Source organism: Seriola aureovittata, chromosome 24 (genome assembly GCF_021018895.1).
Source record: "Seriola aureovittata isolate HTS-2021-v1 ecotype China chromosome 24, ASM2101889v1, whole genome shotgun sequence".
NCBI classification, from domain to species: domain Eukaryota; kingdom Metazoa; phylum Chordata; class Actinopteri; order Carangiformes; family Carangidae; genus Seriola; species Seriola aureovittata.
The window spans coordinates 4,718,877-4,734,696 of NC_079387.1; the positions used below are offsets into that span (position 1 = coordinate 4,718,877).

At 40.0% G+C, this 15,820-nt stretch overlaps 2 protein-coding genes across 5 annotated transcripts; one reads left to right on the plus strand and one right to left on the minus strand.

The window, feature by feature from the left end:
- Positions 1-4,285: 4,285 nt before the first annotated feature.
- Positions 4,286-14,628, minus strand: LOC130165103 (cytochrome P450 4F3). 4 transcript variants are annotated; one of them, XM_056370030.1, is made up of 18 exons: positions 14,555-14,628; positions 14,082-14,169; positions 13,286-13,426; positions 12,745-13,165; positions 10,180-10,384; positions 9,637-9,781; positions 9,396-9,449; positions 8,982-9,109; positions 8,426-8,547; positions 8,194-8,340; positions 7,856-7,979; positions 7,582-7,648; positions 7,279-7,408; positions 6,950-7,083; positions 6,649-6,713; positions 6,481-6,563; positions 5,023-6,383; positions 4,286-4,424 (listed from the first exon to the last, which is right to left on the minus strand). In XM_056370030.1, the coding sequence occupies exons 4-17, from the start codon at positions 12,873-12,875 to the stop codon at positions 6,164-6,166; spliced, it is 1,755 nt and encodes a 584-aa protein (XP_056226005.1). In that variant the 5' UTR covers positions 12,876-13,165; positions 13,286-13,426; positions 14,082-14,169; positions 14,555-14,628; the 3' UTR covers positions 4,286-4,424; positions 5,023-6,163. The 4 variants fall into 4 exon arrangements, with proteins under 4 accessions (XP_056226005.1, XP_056226006.1, XP_056226008.1 ...); XM_056370031.1 differs by having other exon boundaries at positions 13,286-13,518; XM_056370033.1 differs by having other exon boundaries at positions 12,745-12,864; positions 13,026-13,165; positions 14,082-14,577.
- On the plus strand, positions 12,885-15,726 carry LOC130165641 (insulin receptor substrate 1-like). The gene is made up of 5 exons (XM_056371087.1): positions 12,885-13,183; positions 13,309-13,528; positions 13,943-14,192; positions 14,272-14,854; positions 15,002-15,726. Exons 1-5 carry the CDS (start codon positions 12,885-12,887, stop codon positions 15,351-15,353), a joined length of 1,704 nt encoding a protein of 567 aa, XP_056227062.1. The 3' UTR covers positions 15,354-15,726.
- The last annotated feature ends 94 nt before the right edge of the window (positions 15,727-15,820 follow it).

Consider the following 15,820-nt stretch of genomic DNA (forward strand, 5'->3'; position numbering starts at 1 on the left):
TGAGCTGCTTGACAGAAATGAAAAAAAAGCTCTTAGTGTTTATCCTAAACTCAAATTAAAGCTAACTTTAATCAGTAATATAACTGACTTTGACTTTGTATTTACTATAAGCACCTGGCCTGTCTGCTAAGCTTGCAAAGGGAAAATGGAGCCATGAAAATCACTTTAGGGGACTCTAGGTTTATATGGAATCATGTGATCGGCGACAAAGGAACATTCAGAAAACATACATAAAATAATGATCCACATGCTTTATATGCTACTAAAATGCACCATTTAATCTGCAGATATAAGGTAATGTATAGTAATACGTGAAAAATGAAATGACATTTAAAATTCTTTGATATACAAATCATGAGTTGGGTAATTATTATAGTTATTACACAAACACAATGCTATGAAAAAACCAGCATCAATGCCTCTGCAGTGCATTTTGGCAAATATTACAACAAAAAAGTATACTATATATATATATATATATATATATATATATATATATATATATATATATATATATATATATATAGTCAGCTGCTTTAATACTGATGAAACCTTGAAAACATGTGACTCATCCTGTTAGAAGTGAAATGTGTCGACTTGCTGCCCTCAAGTGGTTCGATGTAGGACACACAAGAAGCTGCAGTTCAGGGTTGAGATTTTGTTGGTTTTATTAAATCTAGCACTTATAAAAAAAAAAACCCCACTTGTTTACACATTTACACCTCTACATTCTTTACATCATCACATTGTAACAAACCATGACACATAACCAGCTCACAAGGAGTGAATAAGTCAGTGCCTTTTGTCTGGAAAATAAGGAACTTCTGTCTGCAATACTTCAACAACTCTTGACAGACGCTTTCAGTTCATTAGTGCTGCTTTTTCAGTTAAAAGGACATTCACAAATATTAGAAAAAATCTCATTAGCTTGCATATAATAACAATTGGATGTGTAGCTGTAACTTTGTTAAAACTACAAGGAAAAAACAAAGATTAAGACACTTTAGAAGAAAGGAAAGTGAGGGCAAAAACAAACCATCCATTTTAAAACACACATTGCATGCACACACAGTCTGTGGGAAGGCTGCAGAACCCAACATTTTAAAATGTGTCTTCAGAGTTAAAAGCTAAATACAGATGAATCATGTCATCAATAAAGATGAAGATTTAAATAAGATCAGTTTTCAGTTCAGCTTTGCAAAGTGATAATGAACTTTCAAAAAAACCAAACAAAAAAAACCAAAAAACATTGATTGACTTTGTTGGAGCTTAAAATGTGCCACACGTTTGCAAATTTGCATACTTACACACACACACACACACACACACACACACACACACACACACACACACACACACACACACACACACACAATCGCGTAGAAGCTGTTGCTGAGGAGTCGGTAAGTGGTAAAGTCCTGTACAAAGCCTGGATTGTTGGTTGTGCTGGCGGCCCAAACCAGACAATGGCGTCCCTTTCCCCCCCTGTTTTGTCAGTCTAGTTCGAGCTGCACGAACCCACACCGGATCTGCCTCAGATCATCAACAACCGTTGATTTAATGAGCTTGAGGCACCAGTTGGTGTCAGGTATGCCGTCCGCCACAGGAAAGCACACTAAAAAAAATAAAGTATACAAGTAGGACTGATCCCATACTGCATTTAGTGTCACTGTATTATTTGGATACACTTGTGGATTTCCTAAAACATCTCAGCTTCACTCTGGATCATCTTGTTTTACACCTGACGGGTCCCGACTTGGCTTCGTTTGGCCGTCTATGTCATTGGTGTTTCCTCTGCCAAATCACACAAGGAAAGAAGAAGAATCACACACTGCTGCAAAAAATTACACACCTGAATGGAAAGCCATGAATGTCATTAAATACTGTACAAATATGTGAAATATTTCTTGACAAGCAGGTGATTGTTTTCCTCTCTTACCGTCCCCTCGTTCCTGCTCTTGATGAGCCTTTACGCCATTAGATTCAGCAGCATTTCTTCCTGGATTAATGACATTAAAATACAGATTTGAACTTTTTTAATATAATAAAACCATTTGGACAAATTTAAAGAAAATGGGGTGTGGCTTAAACTTACGTGGCCTCTCTTTCTTCCTCCAGAAGTCTGTAACGTAATGTTAGACAAAAAGGAAGACACATTAAGAAAGTCCACTGTTACATCTGACTGTAAAGGTACTGTCTATTTCTCTAAAATATAAAAAGGTACAAGTGACTTGAGTTACTGACCTGCTTCATAGGGCAGGGATTCTGCAGGGGGAGAATGACAGTAGACAATATGTTACGGAGGCCAATGTTAATCAGTTTGCTTCATATGAACAGAAAGAACTTAGCAGACAATCATCAAAAGCAGACACTTTTCCTCATGTTTTCAGCATTAATGTGATGTATTGCATCAGGCAGCGTTGTCACTTAACAACTTATAGTTATAGCAGGAAAAAGCAATGGTTTAAATAATTCTGAAAATGTATTAAAAGCAAAGTTTGACCAATCTGAGAGTAAAATCAAATACTGGTAACACTTAAACCATTAATTGGCATGTAACAGTTTACACTGTGCCACACTATAATGTACTTGCAGATATCAGGACATTGAAAGACATGAAGATTATTATGTATTAACATTACATATTATTACAACTGTGTTTAACTACACTGTCATTCATCAAGTAGCCTCCACTTAAGGGCGCTCACAGGAGGAGTTATAGTTAACAAACACATTATATTCATCTGTATCTACCCAGCATCTTTACAGAAACAAGGCCTCAGACTTTTGTTTAAAACTTTTTTAAAATTGCTTTCCTACCTTTTTGGAAAAACCACATCCCTGGTGGAAAAACACAGGATAATTAAAATCTCTTTAACAGTTTCAGGTAAAATACAGCAATAGAGATACATGCACAAAACAGAATTCTGTTTGCTTGCTTTATGCTAATATTAACTGCTAATATGCTAAATAATTACAGTATGATATCATGATTTATACCTGCTTTGCATCGGTGTAAGAGAGCCAGCATGATTACAGCTGTCAGCAGACAGATGAAGACTATGAGTCCTGAGTTGATGTTCAGAACCCTCTGAGGTGCTGTAAAATTACAACAATAGTAATAAGAGGCTTTCCATGGAAACATTTGCACCTTAAAGTCTTATTTGCCATGACGGACTGTGATTCCTTCTATTTTTTTCATAGCGATAACTCACTCTCGATGAAAGGGTTGGGGATGGGTTTGCTGCTCTCCTGACTGACCGGATTATGCATCTCACAGCTGAACTCCTTCATGGTTTGACTTTTCTCCTAGGAGATGAGTGAAACAGTAAGTATTATCAATCACATCCCATACGTTTTTACACTGATTTCTTTGCGCCTTTGCCCTCAGCACGTTCAGATTTCCCAACGACCAAGTCAGTGACAATGAAAAGAGAGCAGCCTTAACTACGTTATACTGATTCTCCACAGTGGCACTGATGTTGAACTCCTTAAATTTCCTTGTTTGTTATAAACTTCACAAAATTCCTTTATGTTACATAAACTGGGCAATAAGAAAAGATAACAAGGGCCACAATTAACGCTTATTGTCATTATACTTATTTTCTCACAGTGAAATGGTCCATCATAATTTGAGTTGGCAATTTTCTGTTAATCACTCAATCTTGAGGTCTAAAAAAAAAACAGGCAGACACATGGACAAAAACTTCTCATACAAAATATCAACGACACCTTTTCAACTTTGTGCTCCTTAGATGAAATCGCCAAAATTGTGTCGTCTGACTTCCATTTGTAGGTAACTTCTTCAACGCCTGTGATGTTTCCGTCACAGGTAAAGGTACAGCTGGTCATCTTATCATTACATGATTCAGTAACAGTGGGTACAGGGACGGGAGCTGGAGGGAAAGGTGACATACATTTTATTTCCCAAAATTGAATTCAGTGAAACTCAAAGCTGCTCAACACGATAACGAAACTGTGTGTAATTTATCCACTTACATATGACTCTGAGAACAATCTGAGTGCCCTGGACCTCATTGATGTTTGGTGTGTAGACTGCATCGTAATCTCGAGTCACTCCTGTGATTGTCACCTCTCCACTTGAAGTATTCAGGCTACAGCGCTCTTTAAACAAACATGGATATTGTTAGTTAGCTTCTCAAGAAGAGTCTCACAAATCATTCAAAATGTAACTTTTGTACCATTTAGCTTCAACCCTTGACCCATAGACACCGAGGAGTTGAGCTGCACTAGGGTCAGTATACCTTTGAAATGACGAAAATAAGTGATATCCGGATCAGATTGATCCCACTGGATGGCAAGGTTAGAACCATCCTTCCACACGATGCTGGTGATGGGCTTATTCACAGAGCTGTTTGGTTTGAGAACAACTTCATCGCCCTCCTTCATGAAGAGTATAATCTCTGCAAGGACAAAAAGGAAGAGAGGTGAACCATTTTCCTGGTCTAAACATCCTTTAAATCTGGCTTTCTATTCATTGGACACTGGTCTTATTACAGAAAATTAATTGAAATTCAAAAGCAAATATATATTGACCTTTTGAAAATGAAATACGCCGAATTGGCTATTAATAGTTCCTTCTTGCTGTGTACCCTTGGACTTAATGAAAACTGTCACTTTACATTAATACTCTAGAAAACATAAAAACGTGGAGATTCTCAGGCAAGTTCTGAAGCACTCCAATTCCTGTCCTATTAGTATATTGTGCATTATCTCGTATTAATGAGATCTGGATCTTGTTATTATTACGTTTATAGTAATTATGACACACAAATCCCTCATGCACCCTGCATTGTTATCCGTAGACATCACCTTCCTGAACCTATCACACAACGATGTGAAACTGCAAGTTTACACTGGGTGGGGCCATGGATATGGAAAATCACAATACTGCGACACAACCTGCATACATTCAATATAATCCACAAAAAAATTTATTTGGTTCTAAAACGTATAAAAGCAAGTGGGAAAATAGTTAACTAGAAGCTAGAATAAACTTACCGGACTGTGTGGACACAACAGCCAGGAAAAGACACGACATCGTCAACATCTTCAGGCACACAGTCGGCCACATGTTTAACGTTAAACAGTCAGATAAACAGTCAAATTTAAACCGCTTCTGTTCTGAAGCCAGAGAAACATGTCAAGTCATGTTATTTAAAAGCTAAAAACATAACAGGCTAAGTGTGCTAGCTTAAAAAGTTAGTTAACTGGCGACAGACGGAGGGGACAGTTGAAGGAAGCTTAAAGTGAAAGTACATGTATCCAGCTCAAACAGCTCAGTCTCCGCCCCTCTGGGATGTCAAAGTAACAAAAAGGAGTGTAACCTCTGCTGATTTCTACCGGGTTTCTACACAATCTGAGGCTACAGTGCACTATATTTACATTTTGTTATGTTGCAGATTTATGCTAAAATGTTGCAGGTTTATGTGAAAAATAAAATATTAAAAAAAAAAAAAAAATCAATCTACACTTAATCACCCATAATGACATGGTGAAAACAGAATTTTAGAAATTTATAAAAAAGGAAAAAACTTGTACACAGGTGCCTACAATTTCTTTTGATAGGATGTTTCTGCACCTTGAGAGTCCAGCTGTGGTAAATTCAACTTTGGACATGAATTGGAAAGGCACAAACCTCTCTACCTGAGGCCTCGTGGGTGACATTGCATATAAGAGCAGAAACCAAGGCATGAGGTGGAAGAAACTACCTGCACAGCCAAACTGAGTTATTTTCTATGCTTTATCTATAGAGTAATGCATGGATAAGGTATTTTAGCCCTTGATTTTCCAGGTCTAACGTGCTCAGACCCTAATCTAGCCCAGGCCCTACAGATAACAACAACCTGGAAGTGGAAGAGTTTTTTTCAAAGTCAGGATTTATTTAAACCAATCAGCACAACAATAATAAATGTTTCAACTGTAAATTACGTATTTTATTAATACATCATTAAATTGTATTATGTTCATTTTTAAATTGATAATAAAAGATTCATGTAGCCAAACAAAGAACAAAGGTTGCAAATGCATTGAGAAACATTACAGTAGGCATAAATACAGCGACAAGAACAGTAATAAACTTATAACATTTGGGGTTTTTGTTGTTATATTATAAAACAGGTCAACATGTCATCTTGTTGGATCATTCAGCCTGTGGTTCCTCCATGTTTGGTGTGGTCAGAGGCTCCAGCTGCAGCCACAGGCCTCCCTCAGCACGCAGGACGAGCTGGGGGAGACGGCGAACGCCTCCAGAGCTGGACCCGAGTTCAGGGTTCACCCCCAGGGTCAGACGAAACCTGAGCAGGGTCAGCGCCACAACGACTCGCAGCTCTGCCAGAGCGAATTTCTGACCAATACAGTTCCTGTGAACGGACACAAATTAATTTCTTTACCAAGGCATTCTTAGCTGTGTCGGACCTTATTTGGCTTGGGCCTAAATGTTAACTGTGGACACTGTACCTGGGGCCTGAAGAAAAGGGGATGAAGGCATGAGAAGATCGGTTTTCTGTGTCGGCTGGGTCAAAACGCAGGGGCTCAAACTCCTAGCAGAGAGTAAATCGTGCAGGTTAAACATGATAGAGCTGGATGAAAGTGAAAGTGAAATTGATGATTTTATTAGTTTCTTACATATGGGTTTGTCCAGACAGTGGGGTTGTGGTGTGTTCCGTAAATACTGACCAAGCAAATGGTACCTTGGGAAAGGTTTACAGGAATAAAGAAGTATTTTGAGTTGAGTTTGTCTAAACTGCTTAACTCTATAAAGGTTATCACAAACCAAAAAACTACACAGATGGATTTTTCACAATTTCACCTCCCAGTTTTTGTTGGCGAACTGTAAAACCTTCTCAAGCGGTAATCCCCCAAAAAACATTCTTTCACAAATGAATCACTGTATGTGGTTTTAAAGGGGTTTGTCTCTCCTTCTCACCCTCTGGCACAGTCCGATTGCCTGGCAGCACCATGTCCTGGGTGTATTTCCTTGTTACAGCCTGCACAGGAGAGTGGAGTCTGAGGCTTTCCCTGATGCACATGGTGGTGAAGGTAAGGTTGGCCAGATCCTCCCTTCAGAAAAAGAGATAAGTGCATGTACATATATGTGCAAATGTAAATACTCCTCATTTCACAGAATTTCAAGTGCACTTAATGCCACAGGGGTTTACCATGTCGTACAGGTGAGTTTTCCACCTGTTAAATCGCAAAAAAAATGAATATTGTGTGTGTGTGTGTGTGTGTGTGTGTGTGTGTGTTTTTTCTGACCACTCTATTTCCTCTCTGTCTCGTCCTTGCATTAGATCCATCACTTCCTGCCTGCATCTTTCCTGATATTCGGCATGGCGTGCTAAATTATACAGCGTCCAGCAAATCGCACTGGCTGTTGTGTCGTGGCCTGTGGAAAAAGTAGGAGTATTTAATTTTATGTCAAATCAAATTATGATTTTTAAGATTATTCTGTAGATATATGAACATTTTAGACTTAAGGAACAAACGGTAACTTGCAACTTTAAAGCAAGACTATACTTTTTGAGGAAAGTAACAACATCTTGCTTTAAACTGTCTCACCAGCAAACATGAAGGTGTTGGCCTCTGCCTGTATCTCCTCATCTGTTAGGCCTTGTCCGTCCTCATCCTGCAACACACACACACACACACACACACACACACACACACACACACACACACACACACACACACACACACACACACACACACACACACACACACACACATTTACACACATCTTCTAACACAATATTTATCAGTAAGTACATTTTACACTGATGCAACACCATCTTTAGTTCTCATTCATTCATGCTTCTTTCTTCTTCTGTCTTACCTTTGACAGCAGTATGATGTCCACAAAATCTCTCTTTCTCTGTGGTGCTTTGGTGAAATCTGTTTCTGTCTCCTTCTGTTGGCCAATGAGGGCACGCCGCTTCTGAACCACTTCCCTGGTGAACCTGCAAACACCAGGTTTTACCCAAACATAGAATATTATAGAATAAAATAGGTGTAAAGGGAATATTATTGCATAATAAAAAGCACATAGTGAGTAATAGATATTACAGAAACAGCTTGGTTTTCATCACTTTTCTGTAAAATGTGTCATCACACCCAAAGACTCTAACATTGTTGCATAAAGGTCAGAAGGTCACAGCTGTGCGTGTACTGTACCTGTGTACAACACTCAAGGCCTTTTTGAATTGTTTCCCCTGCTGCGTTTTCCAGTAAATCCAGTCCCAGTGGTGTAAAATCTTTAGGCGGCGATCAATTATCAGGTCACTGAGCTCCACTATGGCTGACACGTACTCACTGGTAGACCTGGGCAGAGAACATTTTCAAATAATAGTCAAGTTGAATACAAGTTGAATCTGTGTGTGGAAAATGGTAAAATAGGGGTCCTCACTCCTGACAGTTGCTGTTGTAGCTAAAGGCACATTTAAGTAAACTGTCCAGTGTCATCAGAGTGATATGATCGAACATCTCTAGATTGGTCCTGCCCTCTGCCACCAGGCGGCGCCATTTATCCTGAAAGACAGAAACACAGTGAGGGAGATTGATTTTTTTTTCTTCTGGAAAAACTATGGAACTAACAACCTTAAAAAAAATGGTTTTAAATAATTAACGCTTCTTACAAATGGAATTCATTACAGAAAGTTTTGAGATCAAGCACTGCGAATGGCACCTGTACTTCTTTATTGTGGAACAACAAAACACTGGCAGCAAAAGTGGATGTGAATTTCTTTTAGGCCAGACATACAATGTATATCTTTACTCTTGTGGATACGTCTCTCTTGAGATCTTGATCTTAGTGAGACATGTGAAATAAAGGATGACTTTTTTCACAAAATGTATAAAGTCAGTATTGATTGACCAGACAACAAAAAGCACATGTAACTGAATCTGTCACTCATTTGTCCATGACAGGATCTGTGTGTATTCTGTGGCTGTGTGCATCTCACATGCATGGTGTTAGCTGACGTGTTAAACGTGACAACGTAGTTCTTCAGAATATCAAAATGAAAGGCCGGAGTCAGCAGTCGCCTCCTGCGAGACCACACTTCCCCGTTGCTTAGCAGCAGACTCTGTCCTGGGAAATAAGAGAGACATTGTTTGGAAGTGAGGATGTATATAATCTAAATATAATCATCTGACTTCATCATTATTAGTTTATTAGTCTTAAAAGACTTAATGATGTGAAACTTGACTTTTATCAAATGAAAAAAAACGTAGATCGGTTCCCGTAGACTTTGACATTACTCAACAGCTTTGTCATCCTCTTGAATTATGAAACAATTATGAACCAATGTCGATTGCAAGTCAACTGTGGAAAACTCTTAAACTAAACTTACATCAGAGCAACACGAGCTACTCACCAAGCCATGGCCGCAGATGGTCATAGATAAGCTCATCTTTCACTGTAATGCTGGCTTGAAGGAATAAAGGAGTGAGGATGTGATGGAAGGAAAAAAGAACATTAAGCATTAAATGAAGCTTGGGGAAAAGTGGCTTTAATATTGAGGTAGCTCCAATAACACTGGTGTGAAAAAGTTTATTTGTTTGCAGCAATTATGCAAATATATCACATTTAATTTTACAGATAGTGTGTAACCCTACCAGATGCCATTAGTAGAGGTTTGACATAGTCAGGGTGGAAGACTCTGACTAGGTGATAGAAAGGCCCAAGGAACCAGCTGCAGGAGTGTTTGTATGTGCGCACCAGGTCATCCACCTGGAGGAGACCTTCCTCTGTGCTCTGCATCTGAGACACAAAGAACATCAGTTGTTTTTTTGTCCTTAAACAAAATATTACAATTGGCTCTGTGATTTTATTTTTTTAATTTATTTTTCTTTTTAATCTGAAGGTCCTATAAGGTTGCCTTTAAAATTAAAAGGTGAGTTTCGGTCGGTTAGAACTTCATTGCTTCGCCGATTTCGCATATAAGATTTAAAGTAGACATTTTGTAATAATAATATTTTGCAACAGAGAGAACTTCCCGTATCACACTGTGAAATCTACTGTCCTTTCACCATAATGACAAAGTGGCAATATTTCCAGATCATAAATAAAGCAAATGTTGCCACTACACAAGAACTGACAAATTAAGCTATTCATGCATGTTAATTTGTGTTTCTCCAGCATTGGTGTGTGTGTCCTACCTGGCCCAGGTGGCCTTTCAGCCAGGAGTCTGCAGGTGGCTTGCTGAAGCAGGACAGTCTGTGTGTGTACCAGGCGTGATGCACAAACAGCCTCACTATCCAAACTGCAACCACCGCAACCAGTCCTGTACCAACCATTTTCAGGACCTGACAGAGGCTGGCCCAGCTGAGGACCTGAGAGAGGACACCCAGGAGGAGAGACATCCTGGGACAGAAAAGAGAGACAGAGCAAGTGGTATCAAGAGGTCTGCCTTGCTTGATGCCCGTCTGGCTTTGACAACGGATGTGCTCACAATGAGAAGTTGGTGATGTTGAAACATGCAGAAACCAACCTGTTCCACCCATTACTGAGATTATTTCAACAGGAACAACCAGCTGCTGTAATCGTAACGAACAGGGCTTAAAGTGAAAGCATGCAGGAAACCGAAGTCTTTTTCAAAGTCTGGTTTAAGACAATCACATCATCTTAAACCTGTGTACAGTTGACTGGTTGACTGCTGAAAGCCAATCACATAAACTGTTCTTGTGTAATAGCTGAATGTCTACTGGACAATAAAAAAAGAGGTCCTGGTGAAATGTTGAACTTGTGGGCATGGTGTAGCTGCAGTGAACAGACAAATCAAATCAAATGAATCTTTTGGGAAGATTGCCTGCCAGTCTGTCAGATATTGTGCACCCATCTCATTTCAAACAGTATTTATAGCTACTGCTAAAGGCATAAATAAAGCAAGTGATTTTAAATATGCAATAATTGATTCTTGGGTGTATTGGGGGCAGCAGTGATAATGATGTCAAGGCAACACTTAACCTTCATATTATGACAATACTAAGCTAGTAAATGAAGAAAGGGGCATATAGCTCTTGTAATTAAACAACAATGTTCAGGATTTGAATTCATTGACGTTGTATTGACTTCTTCCAGTTTAACATGAATTACTTCTCACCATGATGACTACTGATCTATACTGTATCTAGTCATTGTTTTGAATGACTAGATCCAAAGTGATCTATGGATGCACTTTGGATAACACTTTGGTTCATAGCTGATTTGATTGGAAGGATGGAAGGGAGGGAGGAAAGGAGGACCGAGGGAAAAACCCTCTAGCTATTCTAGACTATTGAAAGCTCTACGTCATCTAAATCAACGAGGGAGACACTTCCATTGGCTGTCAAAATAACTACAGTAAATTCGCACATCTTTCCCTGACATGTTTCATTCCGCCAAATATGTGGACATTATTTGATTTCAAGCTCACTTCATGAAGAGTTCACTTCAAAGAACGAAAAACACAAAGACTATTGGGACTGAGACATTTTTTGATGGAAACGAGCGACTTGTCCAACTTTCCTGTGATTGAGAGGTGAGTTTTACGAGGAGTTCCTGAACGCCCCAGTGATTGGTCGCTGATACACCTGAGCAGCTGAACTGTCGCCAAAAACAAGAGTGTAGTGGAAAATTAGTTTGGAAATTACTGTTTGCCTGAAATGAAAAGCAGTCGACGTTGTGTGTGTTTCCGGGTGTAATGTTTATTCAGCTGCAGGTAAGTTTTAATTAAACTAATTTGTCCAAACGTTTGGGGAAACGCCACCTAGCTAACGTTAGCTGGTTATCAGCTATTTGCTAATGGTAAATGGCTTTATTAGACGACGTAGACAAACTGTTTATTCTGGAAGGCTGCATTGAAACTTTCCCATTTTTTTCAAAACTTCCCAGGGTCGAAGGTGATTTAAAAAACAAAAACAAAAAAAACATGATTACCAATTACATAGGAGTAAAATATTTAGGGAAAATTTAAAGTCTGACAAGATAAACAAACTTCGTCAATCGTCGACTTTAACAGTTTTTTTAAGGCCAATATTTAACACATGTGACATTTTCAACTTAACATCCACACTGATAGACTTCGTGAAATTTCTGCACTTGCATATTCTTATTCGGTGAATAATACTTATAAATGAATTGAATATATTTTTGTAAATGTGTATTTTAATGCTTATTTTTGATTCTGTGTATGCATGCCTAGGAGCTGTCTGTTTGTATCTATGTTATATATTATTTTCGTACTGCTGTTAAACATTTGGATTACTTGCTATGAGATTGTATTCTTCTAAACATAAACTTGAACTAGTGAAATCAACACTTATGAGCTCCCACATATAAAGTATGGCCATTTTGTGCCAAGAGACAGTAAAGAATGACTGAATGCACTTTTTAAAATTGAAATATACTGTATCCTCAAAATGGGCAATTTGAAAGAAAGGGTTAATGCACTTTGAACAGCACTGACAAGCCACTGCATCTCAGTTATCACTGATGCAAAAGGAATGGTACAAGATCAACAAAATAAAATGATAAAGCCATAGTACACAGACAGTATGTTAACTTAGACTTTGAGCACAAATTGTTTCAATCTTTTCAGCTACTTAAAATCCTTTTTTATTTTGGTAGTACCTCTCACTCATCTTATTAACCCTCCCCCTGTGTGCATGTGTCAGGTTTTTGTCTTGAAATGAATAAGATGGCTGAAGGACATGACGAGTGTAACAACCAAAGGATATCGCTACCTGCTTCCAGCTCCCCTCTGTCGTCTCCCTGTTGCAGCTCTACCCAAACACGGCTGCCAGTTGAATCTCCCCTGCGGCGTCCCTGGGTGAACAATCTTCAAATGGAGCAGGATGAGGACTCTGAGGACCATCACAGTGGGATGCAGACAAGTGAACTTCCTTCATCTCGTTTCTACGAAGAACTCTTCTGTACCAGCCAGACTACCGGCCCTCTTGTCCCTCTAGCCAGCGCCCTCATAACCTCTGCTGGGCCACAGAGTGATGTGGTGAAACAAGGTTACCTGGGGAAGCTGGAGCGAAACCACAGAAGATATTTTGTCCTGAGAGCAGGAAGTCACACTGGGCCGAGCCGACTTGAGTGGTACAAGAACCAGGAGAAGTTCACAGCAATGGAGAAGTCTTCTGGTAAAGCTGTGCTGTTCTGGTCGAGCAAGCAAGGGTTGGTAAAAGTAAAATCATTAAACTGATTAAAGCATGTAGCTGAGGAGACATTATAATATATAATGAATTAATTTATTTTCTACTCCCCAGTGTGATTTACCTGAGGTGCTGTCTTGGTGTGAGCCGGACTGGCAGTTCCAGGAAAGGCCACACGGTGGCGGTGTATGCCAAGGATCAGACCATGGTGCTGGTGGTGGAGGACCAACAGGAACAAGAAGATTGGTATCTGGCCATTAAGAAACTGATGGAGGAGGAGCAGAAGGATGAAGAGCACGGAGAGGGGCTTGATGAAGAAGATGATGATGGGTATTGCACTCTGCCGCTTGCTGCTTTCTTCAAAGAGGTTAGACCAGATTTTATTTTTTGTCACATACAGTTGATTTAAAGTATGTTTCTTAAAATAACAGACACATTTTACTACTAAAACCCCCAATAATAAAAAAAAAAAAGATACTTGGCATTTTAACTATATCCAAAATCAGAGAAAACATTTTCAAAATATTTTAAGTGTCAGCTGACTGTAGTTTGAGTGTCTCTTGATGCTGAGCTCATTAACTCATCCATATACAGTATTTTACTTCAACCTACACTTCCAGGCAGTGTTTACCAAGGTAATTTCTCTCTCGCAACAGAATGCTGGACATAAAATAATTACAATTTTCAATTTAAAAAAGACCTTTTCAAGTGCCAGCTCTTGATTAGAAATAAAAATATCTCTGCGCGACCTTCGCTCCTGCACCCTTCATCTTCGTCTAAGGTCTGGCCCGTCTCAGTGAAGCCCAGAGGTCTGGGCCGTTCCAAGTCCCTCACAGGAGAGACGCGGCTTTGCCTCACAGCTACCTCACTCATCTTGGTCAAAGTGGGCACATGCAGTGATTTGCCGTCGGTTACGATACCTTTGCTGAGTGTTCGGCGCTTTGGCCACTTGGATGGCTCGTTCTTCTTGGAGCTTGGCAGGTCAGCACCTGACGGTCCTGGAGAGATCTGGATGGAAGCAAGAGACCAAGGTAATTAAGAATAAAGGCTGTGTTGATTGTAGTACTGCCTTAACATTGGACTGCTCCTAATAATGTCTGTTTTGTACAGGAAACCAAGGAATTGCTCAGCAAATTCATGAAGTGGTTCGGGAGACGGTACGGGCACTCAGAGCTCTTCCTGATTTCAGCCGGTCACCAACCTCCAACCACAATAAGCCTCAAGCACTTCTGATCTCAAAACGCAGCAGACCCAAGCACAGAGACAAGTTGATTAATGTGGGACCACGTAGCTCTCTCCTGGCACCCAATACTGACGTCCACACTAGTCCAAAGTGTTACCTAGAGCCCCGCAAACCAGATGAAACAGAGCCTGAATCTACTCTGAGCCTCACCTCACATCTCAGCCCTTTACGATCCCAGCAGAGCTCCGTGCCTGAGACTGGCAGCTACATGGAAATGAAGATGGAGCACTGCAGGGGTGCAACCTGCAGGATGGAGAGCTTGGAGCTGGGAGAGGAGGAGGAGGAGGAGGAGAAGGCGCTGGGGTACATGATGATGTCCCCACAGGTCAGCGACAGTTCGCCTGCATTGCCTATGGATGACTATGTGACCATGACAAGCCCATGCAAACACCAAGGGCCTCCCTTCTCTTCACCTTCACCTTCTTCTTCCCTTCAGACATCATTCAACAGGTAAATTTAAGTTGGAGAAGAAATTGCTGTCAGGTGGTGGCTGCAAAAAAAATCTCCAAATTTAGAAAGAAGTAATGAGACTTTTTTTTTTTGGTTCCGCATTTGGACAAAAAAACTTGTAAAATACAACTTTTCTGTCCTTTACAGCTCCACCTCTGACAGCTACTCTCCTGTGCACCCATCACATCATCAAACCAATGAGCACATCTACACCCGACCACTGGATGATGCAGAGCTGGAGCAGAAGTCAGTCCAGGACAGACGCCACCTGGCACAGAGGGTGGCCACTTCTTCTCCTGTGGGGAGCGTTAATGTGTCTGACCTGATGCCTCCATTTTTCACGAGTGGAGCAGGCTATACCAAGCCAGTTCAGGCTAGTCCAAACTCTGGTACAGGCCGGTCTACTCGACTCCTAGCTGTACCAGACCAGTCTGCTGCTAGAAGATACCGGCTGTCATCCTGTCTGCTCTCTTGCCTGCAAGCCAAGGACGGATCCTGAGTGCTTGTCGTAATTCACTATTTTGCTTATGTCTCAATTATCTGAACAGGAGCATCTTACTTATTCTGGTGTTGTGGTTACACAATGTCATGCAAATCCAAAGTCTCAACTGGTCGAGCTGATGTGTCCACCATCTGCTACATGTGTTGATCAGAGAGTCCTTGAGCAGCAAGTGCAGATTCCCACAGAAAGTAGAACATGTCAAGCTGATAAAGGAATAATTAAATATTTCAGTTTTGCTGCCACACTTGTTTTTGTACTTTATCACACTTGCAAGTTTGTTTTGAGATGTGCATGTATGTGGGGTCCTTGAGCTTTAAACTCTTTAAACTGGACATGTTTGAGAAAAATAATGTTTTTGTAGACAATTTATTTGTCTGTCTGTGTTTGATTTTTCATTTAGTCTCTTTTCTGTTTCTTTTTGTTTCTTTCAGTGGTTTTGAAGAACCTGTTAAACCTCAAGATGT